The sequence below is a fragment of the Nycticebus coucang genome, chromosome 10 (assembly GCF_027406575.1).
Source record: "Nycticebus coucang isolate mNycCou1 chromosome 10, mNycCou1.pri, whole genome shotgun sequence".
NCBI classification, from domain to species: Eukaryota; Metazoa; Chordata; class Mammalia; order Primates; family Lorisidae; genus Nycticebus; species Nycticebus coucang.
In genome coordinates, this window is record NC_069789.1 from 104,073,652 (window position 1) to 104,091,754 (window position 18,103).

At 52.1% G+C, this 18,103-nt stretch overlaps 3 protein-coding genes across 7 annotated transcripts in view; all 3 read left to right on the forward strand.

Moving 5' to 3' along the window:
• Nucleotides 1-1,458: 1,458 nt before the first annotated feature.
• On the forward strand, nt 1,459-12,148 carry HDGF (heparin binding growth factor). The gene is made up of 6 exons (XM_053605814.1): nt 1,459-1,854; nt 8,899-8,975; nt 9,122-9,260; nt 9,916-10,101; nt 10,410-10,636; nt 10,830-12,148. Exons 1-6 carry the CDS (start codon nt 1,768-1,770, stop codon nt 10,834-10,836), a joined length of 723 nt encoding a protein of 240 aa, XP_053461789.1. The 5' UTR covers nt 1,459-1,767; the 3' UTR covers nt 10,837-12,148.
• Nucleotides 12,149-13,050: 902 nt separating this feature from the next.
• Nucleotides 13,051-17,768, forward strand: MRPL24 (mitochondrial ribosomal protein L24). Of its 4 annotated transcripts, none has more exons than XM_053605831.1 (6): nt 13,051-13,183; nt 16,319-16,560; nt 16,637-16,732; nt 16,952-17,055; nt 17,302-17,432; nt 17,539-17,768. In XM_053605831.1, the coding sequence occupies exons 2-6, from the start codon at nt 16,378-16,380 to the stop codon at nt 17,673-17,675; spliced, it is 651 nt and encodes a 216-aa protein (XP_053461806.1). In that variant the 5' UTR covers nt 13,051-13,183; nt 16,319-16,377; the 3' UTR covers nt 17,676-17,768. The 4 variants fall into 4 exon arrangements, with proteins under 4 accessions (XP_053461806.1, XP_053461805.1, XP_053461808.1 ...); XM_053605830.1 differs by having other exon boundaries at nt 13,178-13,238; XM_053605833.1 differs by lacking the exon at nt 13,051-13,183 and adding an exon at nt 13,198-13,319.
• LOC128596231 (G patch domain-containing protein 4) overlaps nt 14,722-18,103 on the forward strand; it is a 138,863-nt gene continuing 135,481 nt past the window's right edge. For both annotated transcript variants that reach the window (XM_053605828.1, XM_053605829.1), the window contains exon 1: nt 14,722-15,630. The gene's annotated coding sequence lies outside the window, so the exon portion shown is untranslated. The remainder of the gene's footprint in view (nt 15,631-18,103) is intronic.

The window sequence follows — 18,103 nt, forward strand, 5'->3', positions numbered from 1 at the left end:
TAACTTATGCAGGACTCTGGGAACCTTGGGTGTCCTCTGATGATAAGTTGCTATTCCCTGCCTGCGGAGTTACAGGGCAGACATATCCCATCTTAAAATTGAGGAAACTGAGGCTCAGAGAAGTTCAGGAGATCATCCAAGCTTGTGGCTAGTGAACAGCAGGATAGGCTGTGGCTAGGCCTTTTACCCTTATGCTGTACTCCCTGGCAAAGAGACTTTATATATTTTGAAAAAGTTTCTGGAAACATGGGAGGAAAAACACCCATATTTTGCCTATTCAAACCAAGCATGTTTTCTTGCAGAATTTTAAGGGCCTGGATATACTATAACATGAGATACAAATGTCTTACTTTTTTTTTTTTTTTTGGTTTTTTGGCCAGGGCTGGGTTTGAACTCACCACCTCTGGCATATGGGACCTGCGCCCTACTCCTTGAGCCACAGGGGCCGCCCCCAAATGTCTTACTTCTAAGAGACCACAGGTGTTTGGAATTTGGGGACATACAATGACAGGAAATCAAAGATGTAATTACAGTAGTTTTCTTTAGCTTAATGGGAAGAGACCTTCTTGGCATATAACCTAGGCCAAAACGTAGTCTCTCGGAATTTGGCATTCTTTAAGGCCCAGCTCAAAGTCGCCAGGTTTGTGAGGTTCTCAGATCCAGCCCCTGTTCACCCCCAAGAGAGGTAGCACCTGCCTCCTCGGTCTTCACAGTTTATTGGAGGGTTTGGATTTACATTCCGTTGTCTTTTTCCACTAGTGACTAGAACAAAGCTCATCCTTGTAGCATAGCTAGTCATAAAAGCCGGATTCCCTTTTGCTAGGCAATAGCATTGAGAACCAAGCCCTAATGCACACGGAACGCAGCCACTTTGTGCCATAACCACTTGGCCGTCTCCTGACTACCACACTCAAGCCTTTCCTCTTTGGCAAAGGCCAACCCGAGGTTTCAAATCGCCAACGTTTCCGGGACGACCCCAGAAGACGGTAAGCGTGTTGAGGCCCGGGGCGGACCCTGTGCACAGAGGCATGTTCCCGCGCCTCTAGCCCCGGGCGCATAGCATGCTGCCCAGGACCGCGTGTGCTGAGCAAATATGCGTGGATTGGGATGGGAGACCCCAATGTAGACGTCCACACTTTCTGCCTGTGGCAGCGGGTGTGAGCGCCCTGCGGGGCAGGAGAGGGGCGGGGGCCACTCTGTCCAGCCAGGCGCCAGCTCCTCCCGGGCGGGCACGCACCCACCTACAGCGGGCACACAAAGCCTGCTCGGCTTGCTCGGTGATCGGCTCCTCAGGTCTATGTCGCCGCGCGCCGCCAGGCGGCCCCAGGTTGGGCGACGAGCGGTGGCAGGCACCAGGCGTCCAGAAGCCGTGCGCATCGAACAGCCGCGGGAGGGAGCGCGCGGGGGAGCGGAGGAGGAGTGGGCCGGGAGGAGGGGGGAGGAGGAGGAGGAGGAGGAGGAGGAGGGACCGGGCCGGGGGTGGAGGAAGAGGCCTCGCGCGGAGGAGGGAGCAATTGAATTTCAAACACAAACAACTGCACGAGCGCGTACCCTCTGCGCCGGAGCTTTACCCGATCCGCGCCCGCCCCGTCCGTGCGGCGCGCGGGTGGAGACGCAGTGGCCGCGCGGGAGCTCCGGTCCGGGGCCACCATCGAGGCGGGGGCCGCGCGAGGGCCGGAGCGGAGCGGCGCCGCTACCGCCGCACGCGCAAACTTGGGCTCGCGCTTCCCGGCCCGGCGCGGAGCCCGGGGTTCCCGGAGCCCCGCCATGTCGCGATCCAACCGGCAGAAGGAGTACAAATGCGGGGACCTAGTGTTCGCCAAGATGAAAGGCTACCCACACTGGCCGGCCCGGGTGAGCAGCGCGGCCCGCGCCCCTATCCGCCCGCGGGCTCGAATTGCATAACACCCAGGAGGGCACAAGCGCTCCGCGCGGAGCGGGGGAGGGGAGCAGGGGGCATCAGGCTCACCGACCCTTTCCCTGTTGTCTTGTAACCCACCCGCCGGTTATATAATGGTGGAAGCAGGAGGGGTGGGGGGGCCGACACCTGGCGGGTACGGCGTCCGCGGGTAGAGGCGTGTGCGCGGCGTGGGGATCCGAGGGTGCGGGTCACTTCCCGGCCCTTGGCTCCGCGTGCTAAGTTCCGTCCCCCAGCCCCCACACTCCCAGCGGCTTCAGGCACGCAGCCTGTGTTTGGACGGGTGGTGTTATTCCTCCCACGCCACCTCCCTCTGGGATCCCTTAGAAACCCCCAGTTTCTTCATTGTCGCCCCCAGTTCAAACTCTTACTGGATATATGGTTTAGGATCCCAGCACGGAGAGGGATAGGTGGAGGCGGAGTTTGCTTCTAGAAAACTTTGGTTTGAGGCATCCATAAGAGGTCTGAAGTTGTGAGGGTCGAGGAATGTTGGCGGCCGTATTAAAAAGGTGTCCACCTGGCTTGGAAATTATTCGCCATAATTTATCAAGCCTTTGGCTCCACAAATACAGGCCTCCAGATGCTGCCAGTTTAAATTTGGGACTGAGGGTGGCAGGGACCCATTGGGGGGTTGGGAACTACAGTCCGGCTGCCTCTTACTAGGGTAGGGGAGTCTGAGTCCCCTCACGCCCTAGATGTGAGCATATGTGCCATGTGACTGATTAAGCCGGCCAATGTAAGTCCCCTCACCTCCAGCACCTGGCCAGATGTGAGTGTGTGGGGAGGGGTCAAAAGCCAAGCCTGGGATGTTCATCATGTTTCCCTAAGAACTGAGAAGAGGTTAAGTGAGGAGGATGAGAAGTTACCGGTTGCTGGAGGAAAGTGGGGGGTCACTGATGTGGGAAGGTGCATCCGAGGACTTTAAAATAAACTTGGTTGGGCAGCACCTGTGGCTCAAAGGAGTAAGGCGCCGCCCCATATGCCGGAGGTGGCAGTTCAAACCCAGCCCCAGCCAAAAATAAAATAAAATAAATTTGGTGTATAGGGCTTTTGGTATTGGGCAAGGGCATATCTTAGTCCCCTAGAGTCTAGAACTCCTGTAGAGTGAAATACAAGGGCAGAAACAGGTTTGGGGAGGTGACCGAGTGCAGAAGGACTTGCCTTATGGCTTTGAGTTGCTCTGCTCAGAGTGTGTCTGAGCTTAGGAAACTGTTCCAGACTCATTTAGACGTCAGGCCAACTTTGGAGTCACTCTGAAAAGCCCAGAAGACCCTTCCTCACTCTGTACCCTACTCCTGAGAAGTGTGCAGTTATCCCAGATTCCTTGAGCTCCTTGTTCCTTGAAACTTTAGGGTGGATCAATAAGGCCTGGCCTCTGGAATTGGAGGGCTGCTCCAGCTTTCAAGGCCTCCTAAGGGGGCAGGGAGGGCCCCAGATAGCCTTGTGTGTATGTATGTGTGTGGTGTATGAACTGTCCTGTACTTTACCCTGCACCCTTTGATCCAACTGGCTTCTTGGCCCAGAAGCCAAGGCCCTAGTGGGCAGAGCAAGAACTTAACCCAGGTCTCTACTGCTCCTGCCTCCTGAGGGTGGGACAAAGTCCAGAGGCTCTGCCAAGCTCTGGGGAGGGGGTGTTAGCTATAATGTAGGCTGTGGGGGAACCCTTTCTGGATCAGGTGAGGGGGGTAGGGATACACAGAAGGGGCTAGTGTGGGTCCTGTGAGCCACTGGCCCCTTTGAGGAAGTCCCTCAGGTTTCTGCTGGCCATGGAGTGATAGCAGTGCCTCTTTACCCTCGGTTCCAGAAGGGTATGATAGGGGAGGCAGAGTTCCTTCCTCTGTCAAGGCCTGTACCTCTTAGATAAAGTGAGAATTGGGGTAGAAAGATGAGACTGGATCTTAGAGAAATACGGCCCCACACTTTGCCTGGCTCTGGCTCTTGACTGTAACAATTGAGGGGAGGTTACACTCAAAGCTGTTATTTCCCAGACACATTCCCCCCCACCCCCAGTCCCCAGAGAACAGGCAGATCTGAGTCTCTTTTTTTTTTTTTTTTTGCAGTTTTTGGCCGGAGCTGGGTTTGAACCCGTTACTTCTGGCATATGGGGCTGGCGCCCTACTCCTTTGAGCCACAGGCGCCGCCCCAGATCTGAGTCTCTTCACCCTTTCTTGGACCCTGTCTTAGTGGCAGTGCCCAGCCCCTCTGAGATGGATGAGGAGTAGGAACCTTACCACCCCATCCATCCACTGGGCAGCTAGAATCTTCAGTCATAATGAAGGCTACTTAAGAGCCAGATGAGGTTACTCACTCCAGTAATCCTAGCACTTTGGGAGGCTGAAGCCAGTGGATCACCTGAGCTCAGGAGTTGGAGACCAGCCTGAGCAAGAGACCCTGTCTCTAAAAATAGCTGGGCGTTGTGGCAGGCACCTGTAGTCCCAGCCACTTGGGAGGCTAAGGCAAGAAGATCGCTAGCCCAAGAGTTTGAGATTGCTGTGAGCTATGATACCATAGCACTCTACCAAGCGTGACAAAGTAAGACTCTGTCTCCAAAAAAAAAATGAAGAAGGTGTGGACCTTCTTCTTCACTCCCTGCTGCTGGGGAGGATGGGTGAGACTAAAAGGGCCTAGCCAGAGTCACCACGTGATAGGCAGGACCTGCCTGGAAGGATGGTGTGAGTCCATCTTAACCTTCTTCCCTCTTCCTCCTGCCTAGCTTCCTGGGGGATCTCCAGCCATTTAACAGTTAACCTCCAAGATTTCAGGGATTTTTTTCCCCTCAGGTTCTTTCCTCCTTTCTCTGCTTCCTGTTTCACAATCCCAGAAAACCTGAGGGCCTCCCATGACCCCTCCCCCAGCACCTTCTCTTTTCTGCCTCTTGGACTTGCCACACTTTCCTGGCCCCAACTGTCTCCTGCCCCAGATTTTCCGGTTCCTGGGTCAGGTTGGGCCTCAGCCCTGGGTGTGGTGGTCAGAACCCTGGCTGGCAGCCAGTCTCTGCTTAGCTTTCCTAAGTGCTGGGTAGGTGATCCTAGGGCCTGTTTATAGTCCGATGTTGGGGGAGAGTTGTTTGTCCTCTTTCCCTGTTCCTCCTGAAAACTCAGATTTCTTTTCAGACCTTGGAGGATATCCATGGGCTGGGGAGGATGGGCTGTTGTATGCTCAGGCCTATCTGATGGGATTGGGCAGATTCTGAGGGGGTAAATGTGGGGCTGGATGGGCCCAGGCTGCAGAAGTAACTTGCCTGGATCCCAAGAATGGCTAAGAGATAGCAGAGTCCTCTCGTCTGTTGTCTAATGGAGGGGATACTATAGGGTCCTCAGCACTATATGGCTCCACCCTGGCCCACTTAGCCTTGACTCATTTGTTCTGAGTCACAGCCTGGAAATAGAGGCACCGCCTGGGAGACAACTATTGGTACTGGGGGACAAGGTTCTCTTGAGACCTCACATCCTCTACATCAAGGAAGAACTGCCTTTCACTCCTAAATGCAAGAAAAGACTTCCTTTGTAGCTTAAGGGATGGATGTACCATTACAGAAGGAAAGGATTTTTCTCCTTTCTGAGTTGAGGGTTTGGGAATTCCACTAAGTGAGAAGAGCACACCTCTTCTGGCCCTTCCCCCACAAACACTGACAGTCAAGGTGGGGGGATGGAGTGACCCTTTGGGGGCAGATGCCCATCTGCCCAAGCCCCTGTCCTCTCCTTAGTCTAGACCTACTCTGTGTGTCTCTAGAAGTCAGCAGGGCTGTATCTGGTGTGTCTTGTTCTATTTTTAATCCCATCCGTTCTTTGTTTCTCCACCACCCCTGGGGCTGGGCAGCTAGCTGGTGGCCTGGGTTCCCTGCCACACTGTTCAGCCATTTGTCTCTTAAGTTTGCTTGGCTGGAGACAGCAGCTTTGCAGCTTGTGATCATGGAGAGAACTTCATGTTTCCTCATTTCTGACTCTTCACTTACCCTGCCCCCACTTCCTGAGCCTCAGTTTCTCTTTTACAACATATTTACTGTGAGCAAATTAATGGCCTGGCTCAGATGTGGGCACTCTAAATGCAGAGATCAAAGTTTCCAGCTGCATTCCAGCCTTAGACCCTTGGTTCCCACCCCCACCTCTGGGTCTGGGTGCACACAGATCACTGAGAAGAAAAGCCAAGAGAGGCTTTTGCTATTATTGTCCTATGCCTGTCTCCTGGGATCTCTAAGCCTGGAGGCCCTCATTCTGTTTTCTGCCTCCCACTTAGAGAGGAGGGTGAGGAGCTAGCTGGTAACCCGACCCAGGTGTCCTGGCTGACTACTGGCTCCTCTGCCCCTGCCCCAGGTCGGGCTTCTTGGGATGGATTCCCCCTCCCGAATCCCCTGCAACACCAATCCTCTAGTTGTTTCCAGCACAGGCAGGGACCCAGGTGCCAGACTCCAGGCATGGGGGTGGGGTATGTGTTAGTGTACCCTCCCAATCCAGAGAGAAGAGGGGGAGGGGCGGCCACATTCCTAGTTGCTGAGTGGCCCCGGGGGCGGGGTTGGGTTGTTATGGCGATGGAGATCGTGTTTGAGGGGGAACCGCGTGCCTTTCCACCCCTGCTCACACCCCAGCGTCTTCTGGTTGTGGGGAGGGCCCAGTTTGTGCTGGCCCTTCCTGGGGGGAAGGGCTGGACCTCTGTCCCCAGAGGCCACTCGGCAAAGGAGGAGGTGCCTAGCAGCCTGAAGACGCCCACTTCTAGGGAAGATATGCCCCTTACATTCCTGCCCAGGCCCCAGGCCCTCCCCTGGGCGTGTGTCGGCTCATTCCAGTTCCCCAGCCTTCCTGTCTCCTCGGGTCCCCAGTCAAGTCTCTGTCCCTGTCTCTGTGTATTAGTCGCTGCCTCGGCCTGTCAGTCTCTCCTGTGTGCGCCCGGGGCCCCGTCAATATGGCCACCTGGCCCCGGTCCGCGGGAGCCCAACTGTCGGGCTGCTGCGAGCGTCGCCGGGAGTTGTAGTCCCCGCCCGCCCGCCGAGGCTGGCTGGGCCCCTGCCGCCGCGTTCCCTGACCTCAACCCTGCCCGGCACATGTGCAGCCTGGGGGTCATTCCCAGCGCTGAGGCCCGGCCGAATCACTCTCTTATTATAGGCAGATCGCTTCTTTTCTGGACTCAGTTTTCCCATCTTGTAAAAGGACTTTGATTAAGGTGCCTTTCAAAGTGTTCCCCGAATTATAGTCCTTTGACCTCACTCTTCCACTTCAGCCACAGCAGTCTCTCTCTCTCTTTCCACCGCCGAAGCCCCCCCTTTAGGAACAGGTATCACTTTGTTCAGGCTGGTGTTAGCTCATTGTGACTTTGAACCTTGAACTCCTGGGCTCAAGTGATCCTCCTATCTCAGCCTCCCAAGTATCTGGGACTTAAGGTGGAGGCCACCAGGCCCAGCTAAAGAGCAGTCTCCTTTTATCTGTGTCATAGATTAATTCAGCAAGTATTTACTGTGCACCTACTACTGTATGTTGGGCACTGTGCAGAGATAAAAACAGACCTGATCTCTAACCTCAGGATAGATCTAGTCCAGATAATCCACATACACATTAGTCACATAGTAATATTAATCAGTGTGACAATGAAATTTTACAAAGCACTGTGAGGAAGCGTTAGGAAAGTTACCCAAGGAGCGCCCACTATGTCAGGAGTAATGCGGAAACTTTCTTAAAGAAGTGATGATGGAGCCAAGGTGGATGGATGATCAGGATTTTTTTTTCTTTTGGAGACAGAGTCTCGCTTTGCCACCAGTAGAGTGCTGTGCTGTGGTGTCATAGCTCACAGCAACCTCAGACTCTTGGGCTCTAGTGATTCTCTTGACTCAGCCTCCTAAGTAGCTGGGACTACAGGTGCCCCCACAATACCTGGCTATTTTTAGAGAGGAGTCTTGCTCTAGCTCAGGCTGGTTTCGAACTTGTGAGTTTAGGCAATCCACCTGCCTTGGCCTTTCAGAGTGCTAGGATTACAGGCGTGAGCCACAGTGCCGGGCCAATGATCAGGATTTAATATGAGAGGCTAAAAGAACAACATGGTTGGAACAGAAAGAGTAGCATCCTGTAATAGGTTGATGATAGCATAGGATGCCTGCCAAGTTAGGATTGTTAAATCCTCACAACACTGTGACTCTCTCCCTTTTACAGATGAGAACACTAAAACAAAGAGAGGTTCAGTAAGTAGCCTAAGATCATACAAATGGTGGCAGAGCTGGGATTCACAACTTGCCATTGTGGAGGAGAGGTGACGAGGTGGACCCTGGAGTCTTATAAACATATTAGAAAGTTTGAAGCAAGGCTGGGCGTAGTGACTCACACCTGTAATCCTAGCACTCTGGGAGGCCAGTGGATTGCCTGAGCTTAGGAGTTTGAGACTACCCTGAGCAAGAGCGAGACCATCTTTAAAAAAAATAGTCAGGTGTTGTAGCAGGTGTCTATGGTCCCCACTATTTGGGGGGGTGAGACAAGAGAATCGCTTGAGCCCAAGAGTTTGAGGTTGCTATGAGCTGTGACGCCATGGCATTCTATCAAGGGTAACAAAATGAGACTCTGTCTCAAAAAAAAAAAAATAGTTTGAAGCAAAAAGCTGAGGTGCTTGCATGGGTATTTTGCAAGGCCCAGCCTAGCTCAAGGTAGAGAATAAGCTTTGGGAAAGGCTATGTTTTACTCCAGGTAAGAGAGGACAGTGGTTGGACAAGGGTGATGGCAAAGACAAGGGCTTTGTGGCCAGGACCTGGACATGTCGGGGCAGTATTCGTGTGGTCTGATTGGCAAAGGAGAGGAAGGGACTCCTAGGCTTCTGTTGGGTTTCCATGTCTGACTTCATTTGAACAAAGTTCCACTGCTAAAAATGGTCCAAAAGCCACCTCTCTAATCTGGGTCTCTCTCACTCTGGTTTTATACAAATGTGGTGTAGAGGTCAGTGTCCCTGCCTCAAACTTGAAATCTTGGGACTCTAGCTCATGCTTACTTTCCTCCTCTCACCCACAGATTGATGAGATGCCCGAGGCTGCCGTGAAATCAACAGCCAACAAATACCAAGTCTTTTTTTTCGGGACCCACGAGACGTGAGTGAAGGCCAAAGGGGATGTAGGTTGGGAGGGCCCTAGGAGAGCCACTTTGGGAAAAGAGAGGTGGTGCCCTTTTTGTATCAGGCTGTGCAGCTCAGGGGCAGTGAGGGGCTTGAGAGCACAGTCTCCCCATCTTTCACCAGGGCATTCCTGGGCCCCAAAGACCTCTTCCCTTACGAGGAGTCCAAGGAGAAGTTTGGCAAGCCCAACAAGAGGAAAGGGTTCAGCGAGGGACTATGGGAGATTGAGAACAACCCTACTGTCAAGGCTTCTGGCTACCAGGTGAGCTGCCATCTGCCCTAGAAACCCCTTGGAAAGCAGGTGTGACTATGGGTTTTGGAAACCCCGAGCCCACAGATGATGCTTAGTCATCAGTAATACCAGGGCTTTCAGGGTAGGAGCCATGAGGGGGAGGGGAGGCGGGCTTCCTGCAAGAGGAGATGGGGTTGGGGTGTGTGATATAGCGGTGGTTAAAGCCATCTGTTAGCGGCCTGGGGGCAAGAACAGGATAAAGGCGGTAAGTGGGAACAGGCCTTTGTTAGGCCCAGTGTGAGTATAGGACATGGCCTTAACTCTTTCCACAAAGGCTTCCAGGAGGAGGTGCTCGTGAGCCGGGCAGGATGAGGCGGGAGGGTGGGGGGCGGGGGTTGGCGGGGAAAGGGTCCCAGCTCCCTTTGGGAGAAGTTGACCCGAGGTTTTGCCTCCTGCTCCAGCCCTCCCCCCTCCTGCACAGAGCCCTGCCTGCCCGGCCAGTGGGTTTACCCCGGGGCTAATCCGACAGAGGTGGGTCTCAAATCACTTGTGAGACTGGGCACCTGGGTGGGGGTGGGGGAGAGGTGGGGAAAAGGAAGGAGTGAGTGGCCGAGGGAGGGGTCTGGGGAGGGGGTCAAGCATGGCAGACACTGGTGCCACTCAACCTCTGGTATCTCTGCTGCAGTCCTCCCAGAAAAAGAGCTGCGTGGAAGAGCCTGAGCCTGAGCCTGAAGCCACAGAGGGCGATGGTGATAAGAAGGGGAATGCAGAAGGTAGCAGTGATGAGGAAGGGAAGCTGGTCATCGATGAGCCAGCCAAGGAGAAGAATGAAAAGGGGGTGCTGAAGAGGAGAGCAGGGGACCTGCTAGAGGTAACTGTCGCCCAATGGGGGCCTGGGCCCCTGGAGCATCCTTGGCGGGTATTCCCACAAGGGCAATCTCTGCCTCAGGAGTGCCCAGTCTGAGGAAGGCCTGCTCCTACTTAGGCTGAGATAGATCCAACCCTAGTCTTGGGGAGTCCCCTGCTGAGCAAAGGAACACAGAAGACATTTCAGCCAGTTAGAAGGCTGGGGAAGGGTTGTAGGTATCAGCCCAGGAGGTACCCTCCGAAGAGTGGGAACAAGGATAGGTGGCTGGTGTCCTGTGTCTCCAGTCTCAGCCCTCTGCTTACCCTGCCCAGGACTCCCCTAAACGTCCCAAGGAGGCAGAAGACCCTGAAGGGGAAGAGAAGGAGGCAGCCACCTTGGAGGGTGAGAGGCCCTTCCCTGTGGAGGTGGAGAAGAATAGCACCCCCTCTGAGCCAGGCTCTGGCCGGGGGCCTCCTCAGGAGGAAGAAGAAGAGGAGGAGGAGGAGGAAGAGGCTGTCAAGGAAGATGCTGAGGCTCTGGGCGTCAGAGATCATGAGAGGTGAGTGAGCCCCCTGCCCTTTTGGCAGCTGGGCTGGGAGGGCCCAGCCACTTGTGGAGAGGAGGAGAGAGGCCTACAGTGGTCAGCCTCCTGGGAGGCAGGCTGGGCTCTCCCAGGAGACCAGCACTGGCTGGGGCAAGGCCAGGCCAAGGCCACACCATTAACCCTTCTCTCCTCCAACCCTCCCCTGCAGCCTGTAGCCACCAATGTTTCAAGAGGAGCCCCTACCCCGTTCCTGCTGCTGTCTGGGTGCTACTGGGGAAACTGGCCATGGCTTACAAACTGGGAACCCCTTTCCCACCCCAAGCCCCTCTCCTCTTCCATTCACTTTCCCCACTCCAAACCCATCATCCCTAGAAATTGACTTGGATGGGTTAGGCCACCTGGCCCTCACCTCTAGGTTCCTACACCTCTGTGATCTGAGTCAGGGACGTGTCCTCTGCTCCCTGGGATGAGATAAGGCCATTGTGTTTCTGCTTGGAGCTGTTTTCTAGCTTCTTCTGAGGCCTAGACCAGCTGTTTCCACCTCCCGACACCCTTCTCCCTCCCTAGGTTTGGATAAGAGACAGGAGTGGAAAGGATGTAGCATAAGTAGCAGGATGGGCTTCTGGGTCCTAGGAGGGACAATCCTCAAGTGTAGTGGGGGGTCTCGTTGGAGGGTGGCATTGTCTTGAGCTCATGTCCTCTCCCACACCTATTATCCCAGCTTCATGGATTCATAGAAACTGGGACAGCCTGTGGAGGAGGAGCTCCCTTCTATAAATTCTCAATGATTGACAACACACATTCTTCCTTTTGCCCACCCCAGGAGTTTTGGGAGTTGTAGTTTATCATCAAAAGATTTAGGGGCTTCGCAGTTGTTTGGTCCAAGGAAATCTGAAGGGTTAACTCTTACCCATTTGGATGGGAGTGTTGGGGAGTATCTGTCCCCTTTTAGATCACTGGAGCCAGAGATGAGATGCCCTGGAGAGACCCCTCACTGCCTTTTTCCTTTCCCACACTGCTCAAGGCCAGGTCTCAGTCATGTATCACCCAGACATAAAGGAAAAGATACATTTTTTAGGAAATGTTTTTAATAAAAGAAAATTACAAAAAAAATTTTAAAGACCCCCTAACCCTTTGTGTGCTCCTCATTCTGCTCCTTTCTTCCCCACTGTCACTCCCATTTCTGAGGTGCACTGGCAGGTTCCCCTTCTATTTGGGGCTTGATGACTTTCTTTTTGTAGCTGGGGCTTTGGGTTCCTTCCAGTGTCATTTCCTACCTACACACCCGCCCTGGTCCCCTCAGTGCTGTCACCAGATTAAGACTTGTAACCAGCTGAGAGGACAGAGGGAAGTAAGTGCCCTCTCCCATCCCCTTCCCAGTGGTCTCTCCATGCTTCTCTTGTCTCTTTTACCTTGGCCCCTCTCCCTTGGGCTCTGATGAAAAATTGCTGACTGTAGCTTTGGAAGTTTAGCGCTGAGAACCGTAGACGATTTCAGTTCTAGGAAAATAAAACCCGTTGATTACTATATTGGATTCTGACTGATTCTTTGTGGGTGGGTGTTGGTTAACTGAAGAGAGGGAGTTGGGGAAGAGAATGCAAATGGTTTCCAGATCCTTTCAGATTGAGGTAGGGGGTGCCTACCCAGGCTGTTGGAAATCCAAAATTCTGTATGAGGGCAGAGTCCTAGAGTAAACCACACTGTACATTCTACCCCTCCTCCCCAGCCACAGTTCAACCCGGGTTACCTCATGAACACCTGGAAGGATTTTTTTTAAGTTTGCACAAGAAGTGGGTACCAGTGTCAGCCATTGCCCATGATGGTCACGGAAATGGAAGTTTGGGCTGGCTGTAGAAACACCTCTGACCCCAAAGGGCAATCCAAAGAATGGAGAGAATAATTATTTCTCCTTGTTAGTGCTGGGGGTGCCTGCCACCCCTAACTGGCAATAGCGTGGTAGGGGAAAGAGGTTAGAGTGCAATACTCCCAAGTTTAGCAGGATGAGGATTGTATCACATCTGAGGTTCTTCCCAGATCCTGACATTTTGAGGCTACATCATAAACCGTTGGGAGGTCCCCATTTCATTCTCTTTGGAAAGCCTCATGGCAGTTTTTGAATATACCTTAGCCCCTTCTGCTAAGAAGGCCTGGGAGAGTATCAGCTGTAGTCTTGCCTGAAAAGGGAAGAGGCCCGTTGCCTTTAACAGGAAGCCACAGATAAACTAGAAAATGGAGCTATCTTCTCTAGAAACTACAATTCCCAGCAGCCACCTCGCGGGCATGTGCGGGAACATACTGGCGCGTCAGTCTAACCCGCTAGCCTTCCAGTTCCCGACATGCTCCAGCGGTGTCTGCTTCCTCGATTTCCTGCCTCGGCCAAATTTCCTGTTTCCAGCTTATTTCGGATCGGTGGACCACAACTCCCAGCATGCTGAGAGACTAGCTTCAAAGTTGAGCTTCCGCTTTTTGAATAGACTACATTTCCCAGAAAGTCGGCGGGCGGGGCTGGTGCCACGCGCAGAGGTGCTAAGCGGCGGCCCCGCGGTGCAGCGGGAGCCCGAGGTGAGGGCCGAGTGGCCGCTGTGTGTTGCGTTTGCGGGGTTCGTCCGGGAGGCAGGTGCTGGAAGGGCCCGTCCTTTTCCCTGGCTGTGGCTCTGTCGCCTCCCTGGGGTTTCTCTGCACCGAAAACTTGGGTCTGGTGGGTGCTGAAGACTGATGGGTCTGGCGGTATCCGCCATCGGGGTTCGCACCTGGGATGAGACTGGTGGGGTAAGATATTCGACCCTGCTACATTGCACGGCACCTCCAGAACATGCGGTGAAAGCCTTACTGCAAAAGGGGCACCGGCCTCCCGATTGAGGAGGGAAAGAAAATAAACATCTGTGGGGCGGGGCGCGGTGGCTCACGTCTGTAATCCCAGCACTTGGGAGGCCAAGGTTGGTGGATTGCCTGAGCTCACAGTTGCAAGACCAGCCTAAACCAGAGTGAGATCTCGTCTCCAAAAATAGCCGGGTGTTGTGGCGGGCGCCTGTAGTCCTAGCTACTCGGGAGGCTGAGGCAAAGGGATCACTGGAGCCCAAGAGTTTGAGGTTGCTGTGAACTGTGATGCTACGGCACTCTACCAAGGGCTACAAAATGAGACTCGTCTCAAGAAAAAAAAAAAAAAGAAAAAAAATGACCGAATATTGCAATGTTCAGTTAACCCATTGATTTTTTTTTTCTTTTTTGTAGAGACAGAGTCTCACTTTTATGGCCCTCTGTAGAGTGCCGTGGCCTCACACAGCTCACAGCAACCTCCAACTCCTGGGCCTAAGCAATTCTCCTGCCTCAGCCTCCCGGGTAGCTGGGACTACAGGTGCCCACCACAACGCCCGGCTATTTTTTGGTTGCAGTTTGGCCGGGGCCGGGTTTGAACCCACCACCCTTGGTATATGGGGCTGGCGCCTTACCGACTGAGCCACAGGCGCCGCCCTGATTTTTTTTTCTTAAGACAGCGTCTCACTCTGTCACCCAGGCTAGAGTGCAGTGGTGTCATCATAGCTCACAGCAACCTCTTGAGCTCCATTGATCTTCTTGCCTCAGCCTCTCAAGTAGCTGGGACTACAGTCACCCACCATCATGCCTGGTTAATTTTTCTATTTTTAGTAGAGATGTGACTTGCTCTTGCTCAGGCTGTTCTGGAACTCCTGAACTTAAGCAACCAATCTGCATCCATCTCCCAGTCATATATGTGTGTGTGTGTGTGTATACATATATAAATTTTTTTTTTTTTTTTTGAGACAGAGTCTCACTTTGTCACTCTTGGTAGAGTGCTGTGGCATCACAGCTCACAGCAGCCTCAAACTCTTGGGCTTAAGTGATTCTCTTGCCTCAGCCTCCCAAGTATCTGGGACTACAGGTGCCCACCACAATGCCTATTTCATTTATATATGTGTGTGTGTGTATATATATACACATATATATATATATATTTTCTTTTTTTGGCAGTTTTTGGCTGGGGCTGGGTTTGAACCCACCACCTCCGGTATATGGGGCCAGTGCCCTACTCCTTGAGCCACAGGTGCCTTTCTTTTATATATATATATGTGTGTATATATATATATATATTTTTTTTTTTTTTTGCAGTTTTTGGCCAGAGCTGGGTTTGAACCCGCCACCTCCGGCATATGAGGTCTGCGCCCTACTCCGTTGAGCCACAGGCATTGCCCCTCATTAATATATTTTTTAAACACATACGGTTAGGAAACGCAGTCATTATGGAAAGAAACAAAATAGAAAGTAACACTCCCAAACACTGATCTTCCCCCCAAAAAGTATTTTTGTTTCCTTCCTTTAGGTATTTATGCTTATACCAGAATATGAAAATTTAATTTACCCAAAGTGATAATACTATCCATGTTATTCTGTACCTTGCTTTGTTAGAATATTAAAAATAATTTTTTTTTTTTTTTTTTTTTGAGACAGAGTCTCAAGCTGTCACCCTGGGTAGAGTGCCATGGCATCACAGCTCATAGCAACCTCAAACTCTTGGGCTTAAGCGATTCTCTTACCTCAGCCTCCCAAGTAGCTGCGACTACCGGTGCCTGCTACAACGCCCGGCTATTTTTTTTGTTGCAGTTGTCATTTTGTCTGTGTGTGTGTTTGAAATGTTGAGAATCTATTTACATTTTATTTTTTTTGTTGTTTTTTTCCTTGCATCTTGTATATGATTTTTATTTATCTCTTTAAAATGATTCTTTTTTTTTTTTTTTTTTGTAGAGACAGAGTCTCACTGTACCGCCCTTGGTAGAGTGCCGTGGCTCACACGGCTCACTGCAACTTCTAACTCTTGGGCTTATGCAATTCTCTTGCCTCAGCCTCCCGAGCAGCTGGGACTACAGGCGCCCACCACAACGCCCGGCTATTTTTTTTTGTTGTTGTTGCAGTTTGGCCGGGGCTAGGTTTGAACCCGCCACCCTCGGCGTATGGGGCCGGCGCCCTACTCACTGAGCCACAGGTGCCGCCCTTTTGTTTTTTTTAATTGTCAAATTTGCAGTTGTCATTATTGTTTTAGCTGGCCCAGGCCCGGTTCTAACCCGCCAGTCGCAGTGTATGTGGCTGGTGTCCTACCCACTGAGCTACAGGCCCGTCCATTAAAAATAATTTAAATGACACCTACAACCCTGCAAAATTTCATAGATGATGAGACTGAAGCTCAGAAGTTAAGTTGCCTAGGGTTATACAGGAAAGATGACGGCAGAGCCGGGACCGGACCCAGGTATTCTGACATTGCAGTCCAGGCTCTTTTCACCTTATAGTGCACTTTGTCTTTAAAGTTAGGGTTCATTCGTATCTATGAGATGACATTCATGGCACCTTCTTCATCAGTTGTCCTTAGGCTTAAATAAGATCACACAGGAAATCATTTATCATGGTACCTGCCAAATGGCAAGGGATCAATACACTGAATAGCTTATTATTTTTGCCCTCAGTTCATTCACTACTGCATTAATTTAGTCTGTCATTGAGAAGTGAGAGGCTTAGAGCACATAATTAGTTGGGAAATTTATGACCCAATAATCCTACTCTGGCCCTGAGTTCTGAAACTTTTAGAAAAGAAGCTAGCTTAGAAGAGGTTAATGAGTTCCATTGAGCAACAAAGTAAGTGCTTTAAAAAATGTTCTTTTCTTGCTTCTTTGTCCTGTCTACCCCTCAAAGCTGACAAGGAAGGTTTCCAAGCCTTTCACTGGCAAAGGGATTTCTCACAGCTTTCAGCCATGCGTCTCTCTGCCTTGCTAGCCTTGGCATCCAAAGTCACTTTGCCCCCCAATTACCGCTATGGAATGAGCCGCCCAGGCTCCCTGGCAGACAAAAGGAAGAACCCCCCAGGGACCAGACGGCGCCCGGTGGCTGTAGAACCCATCTCTGATGAAGACTGGCATCTGTTCTGTGGGGACATGGTGAGAGCCTTAGCGTAGAGTGATGAGGAGGTCCTGGGCAAAAATGCCCCTTCCTGACCCTCATGTCTTCCCATAGGTGGAGATTCTAGAAGGCAAGGATGCTGGGAAGCAGGGTAAAGTGGTTCAAGTTATCCGGCAGCGAAACTGGGTGGTCCTGGAAGGGCTGAACACAGTAAGTGAAGAGAGGATGGGCATGCTCAGGAAGCCTGTCCCACCTGTCCCTTTCCATAAGAGCAGTACTGGGTGGTTTCCATTAAGAGCAGTACTGGATGGCAGGAGAATGGCTGAGGGACTAGTGGTAGTACTGAACCTTGTACTTTTCAACTGGGGAAGCACGGGCAAATCCCCTTCACATACCCCTGCTTTCTGATATCCTCCCTCTCTTGGACAGCATTACCGCTACATTGGCAGGACTAAGGATTACAGGGGAACCATGATTCCTAGTGAAGCCCCCTTGCTCCACCACCAAGTCAAACTTGTGGATCCTATGGACAGGCAAGCACATGGGTCAGAGAGTCTCTCACCCTCTTGAGTCCATGAAGGTATTGTCCAATGAGAATGGTGGGTTGGATGCTCTGGAAATTGAGGGGCTATCTCACAGGCATGACTCCCTGTGAGTACCCCCAGTACAAAGTAGACAAAGTGTTAACCTTGGTGTTTTCAACCATTGCCTCTACTTTTGGGTTGGAGGGTGGCAGGGTACCTGGCTCCCAGGCCAGGCTTACCTCTTCTATCCACCAGGAAACCCACTGAGATTGAGTGGAGATTTACTGAAGCAGGAGAGCGGGTACGAGTTTCCACGAGATCAGGGAGAATTATCCCCAAACCTGATTTTCCCAGAGCTGATGGCATCATCCCTGAAACCTGGATTGGTGAGGCTGGACAGGAAGGTGGGAGTGGATGGGTAGGAGGAAAGGAAGGGATGTTTAGACAAATTGATAAGTTCTCCCACCCCTCTCCTTTCTTCTGGCTCAACAGATGGCCCCAAAGATACATCAGTAGAAGATGCTCTAGAAAGAACCTACGTGCCCCGTCTAAAGACACTGCAAGAGGAGGTGATGGAGGCTATGGGGATCCAGGAGACCCGGAGATACAAGAAAGTCTATTGGTATTGAGCCTGGGGAGAGCAGCTTCTCTCCCACTTGTCTTAGCCTTAAAGGCTGGGCCACCTCTTCAGATGCCAATAAAGACCCACGAGTCCTCCCGTGTGCAGCTGCTATCTCTCTACTAGAATGGCACCCCAATCCCAATATACCTATTTTAGGAACTAAGTGGATGGAGCATCTTTCCTAACATTATGATAGAATTGGGATGGAAGTTAGCTAGCCTTAAGGCAGGTAGCCCTCCCAAGATGCAGGGCCTGCAAATCTGGGATGGAGGCCAAAGGGAGAGAGCTTCCCTCCATGAAGACCTCTGAGTAACAGAAGCTGCCATCTAGGCTGCCTGTTGGGGAGGACAGTGGGGGCCAGAGTGTGACAGAAGGTAACTAGCACCACAGGGAAGATGTAGTCTCCTTTTCTCTCTTCATAGAAATGGAAGGGAA

What these genes read in the sequence shown, in the direction of transcription:
- MRPL24 (XM_053605831.1), top strand. Translation starts at nt 16,378, where the DNA reads ATGCGTCTCTCTGCCTTGCTAGCCTTGGCATCCAAAGTCACTTTGCCC. An exon ending in CTTGTGGATCCTATGGACAG is followed by an intron (nt 17,056 to 17,301) that starts GCAAGCACATGG and finishes TCTATCCACCAG; the next exon opens with GAAACCCACTGAGATTGAGT. An exon ending in CATCCCTGAAACCTGGATTG is followed by an intron (nt 17,433 to 17,538) that starts GTGAGGCTGGAC and finishes CTGGCTCAACAG; the next exon opens with ATGGCCCCAAAGATACATCA.
- HDGF (XM_053605814.1), top strand. Translation starts at nt 1,768, where the DNA reads ATGTCGCGATCCAACCGGCAGAAGGAGTACAAATGCGGGGACCTAGTG. An exon ending in TTTTTCGGGACCCACGAGAC is followed by an intron (nt 8,976 to 9,121) that starts GTGAGTGAAGGC and finishes ATCTTTCACCAG; the next exon opens with GGCATTCCTGGGCCCCAAAG. An exon ending in GAGCAGGGGACCTGCTAGAG is followed by an intron (nt 10,102 to 10,409) that starts GTAACTGTCGCC and finishes TACCCTGCCCAG; the next exon opens with GACTCCCCTAAACGTCCCAA.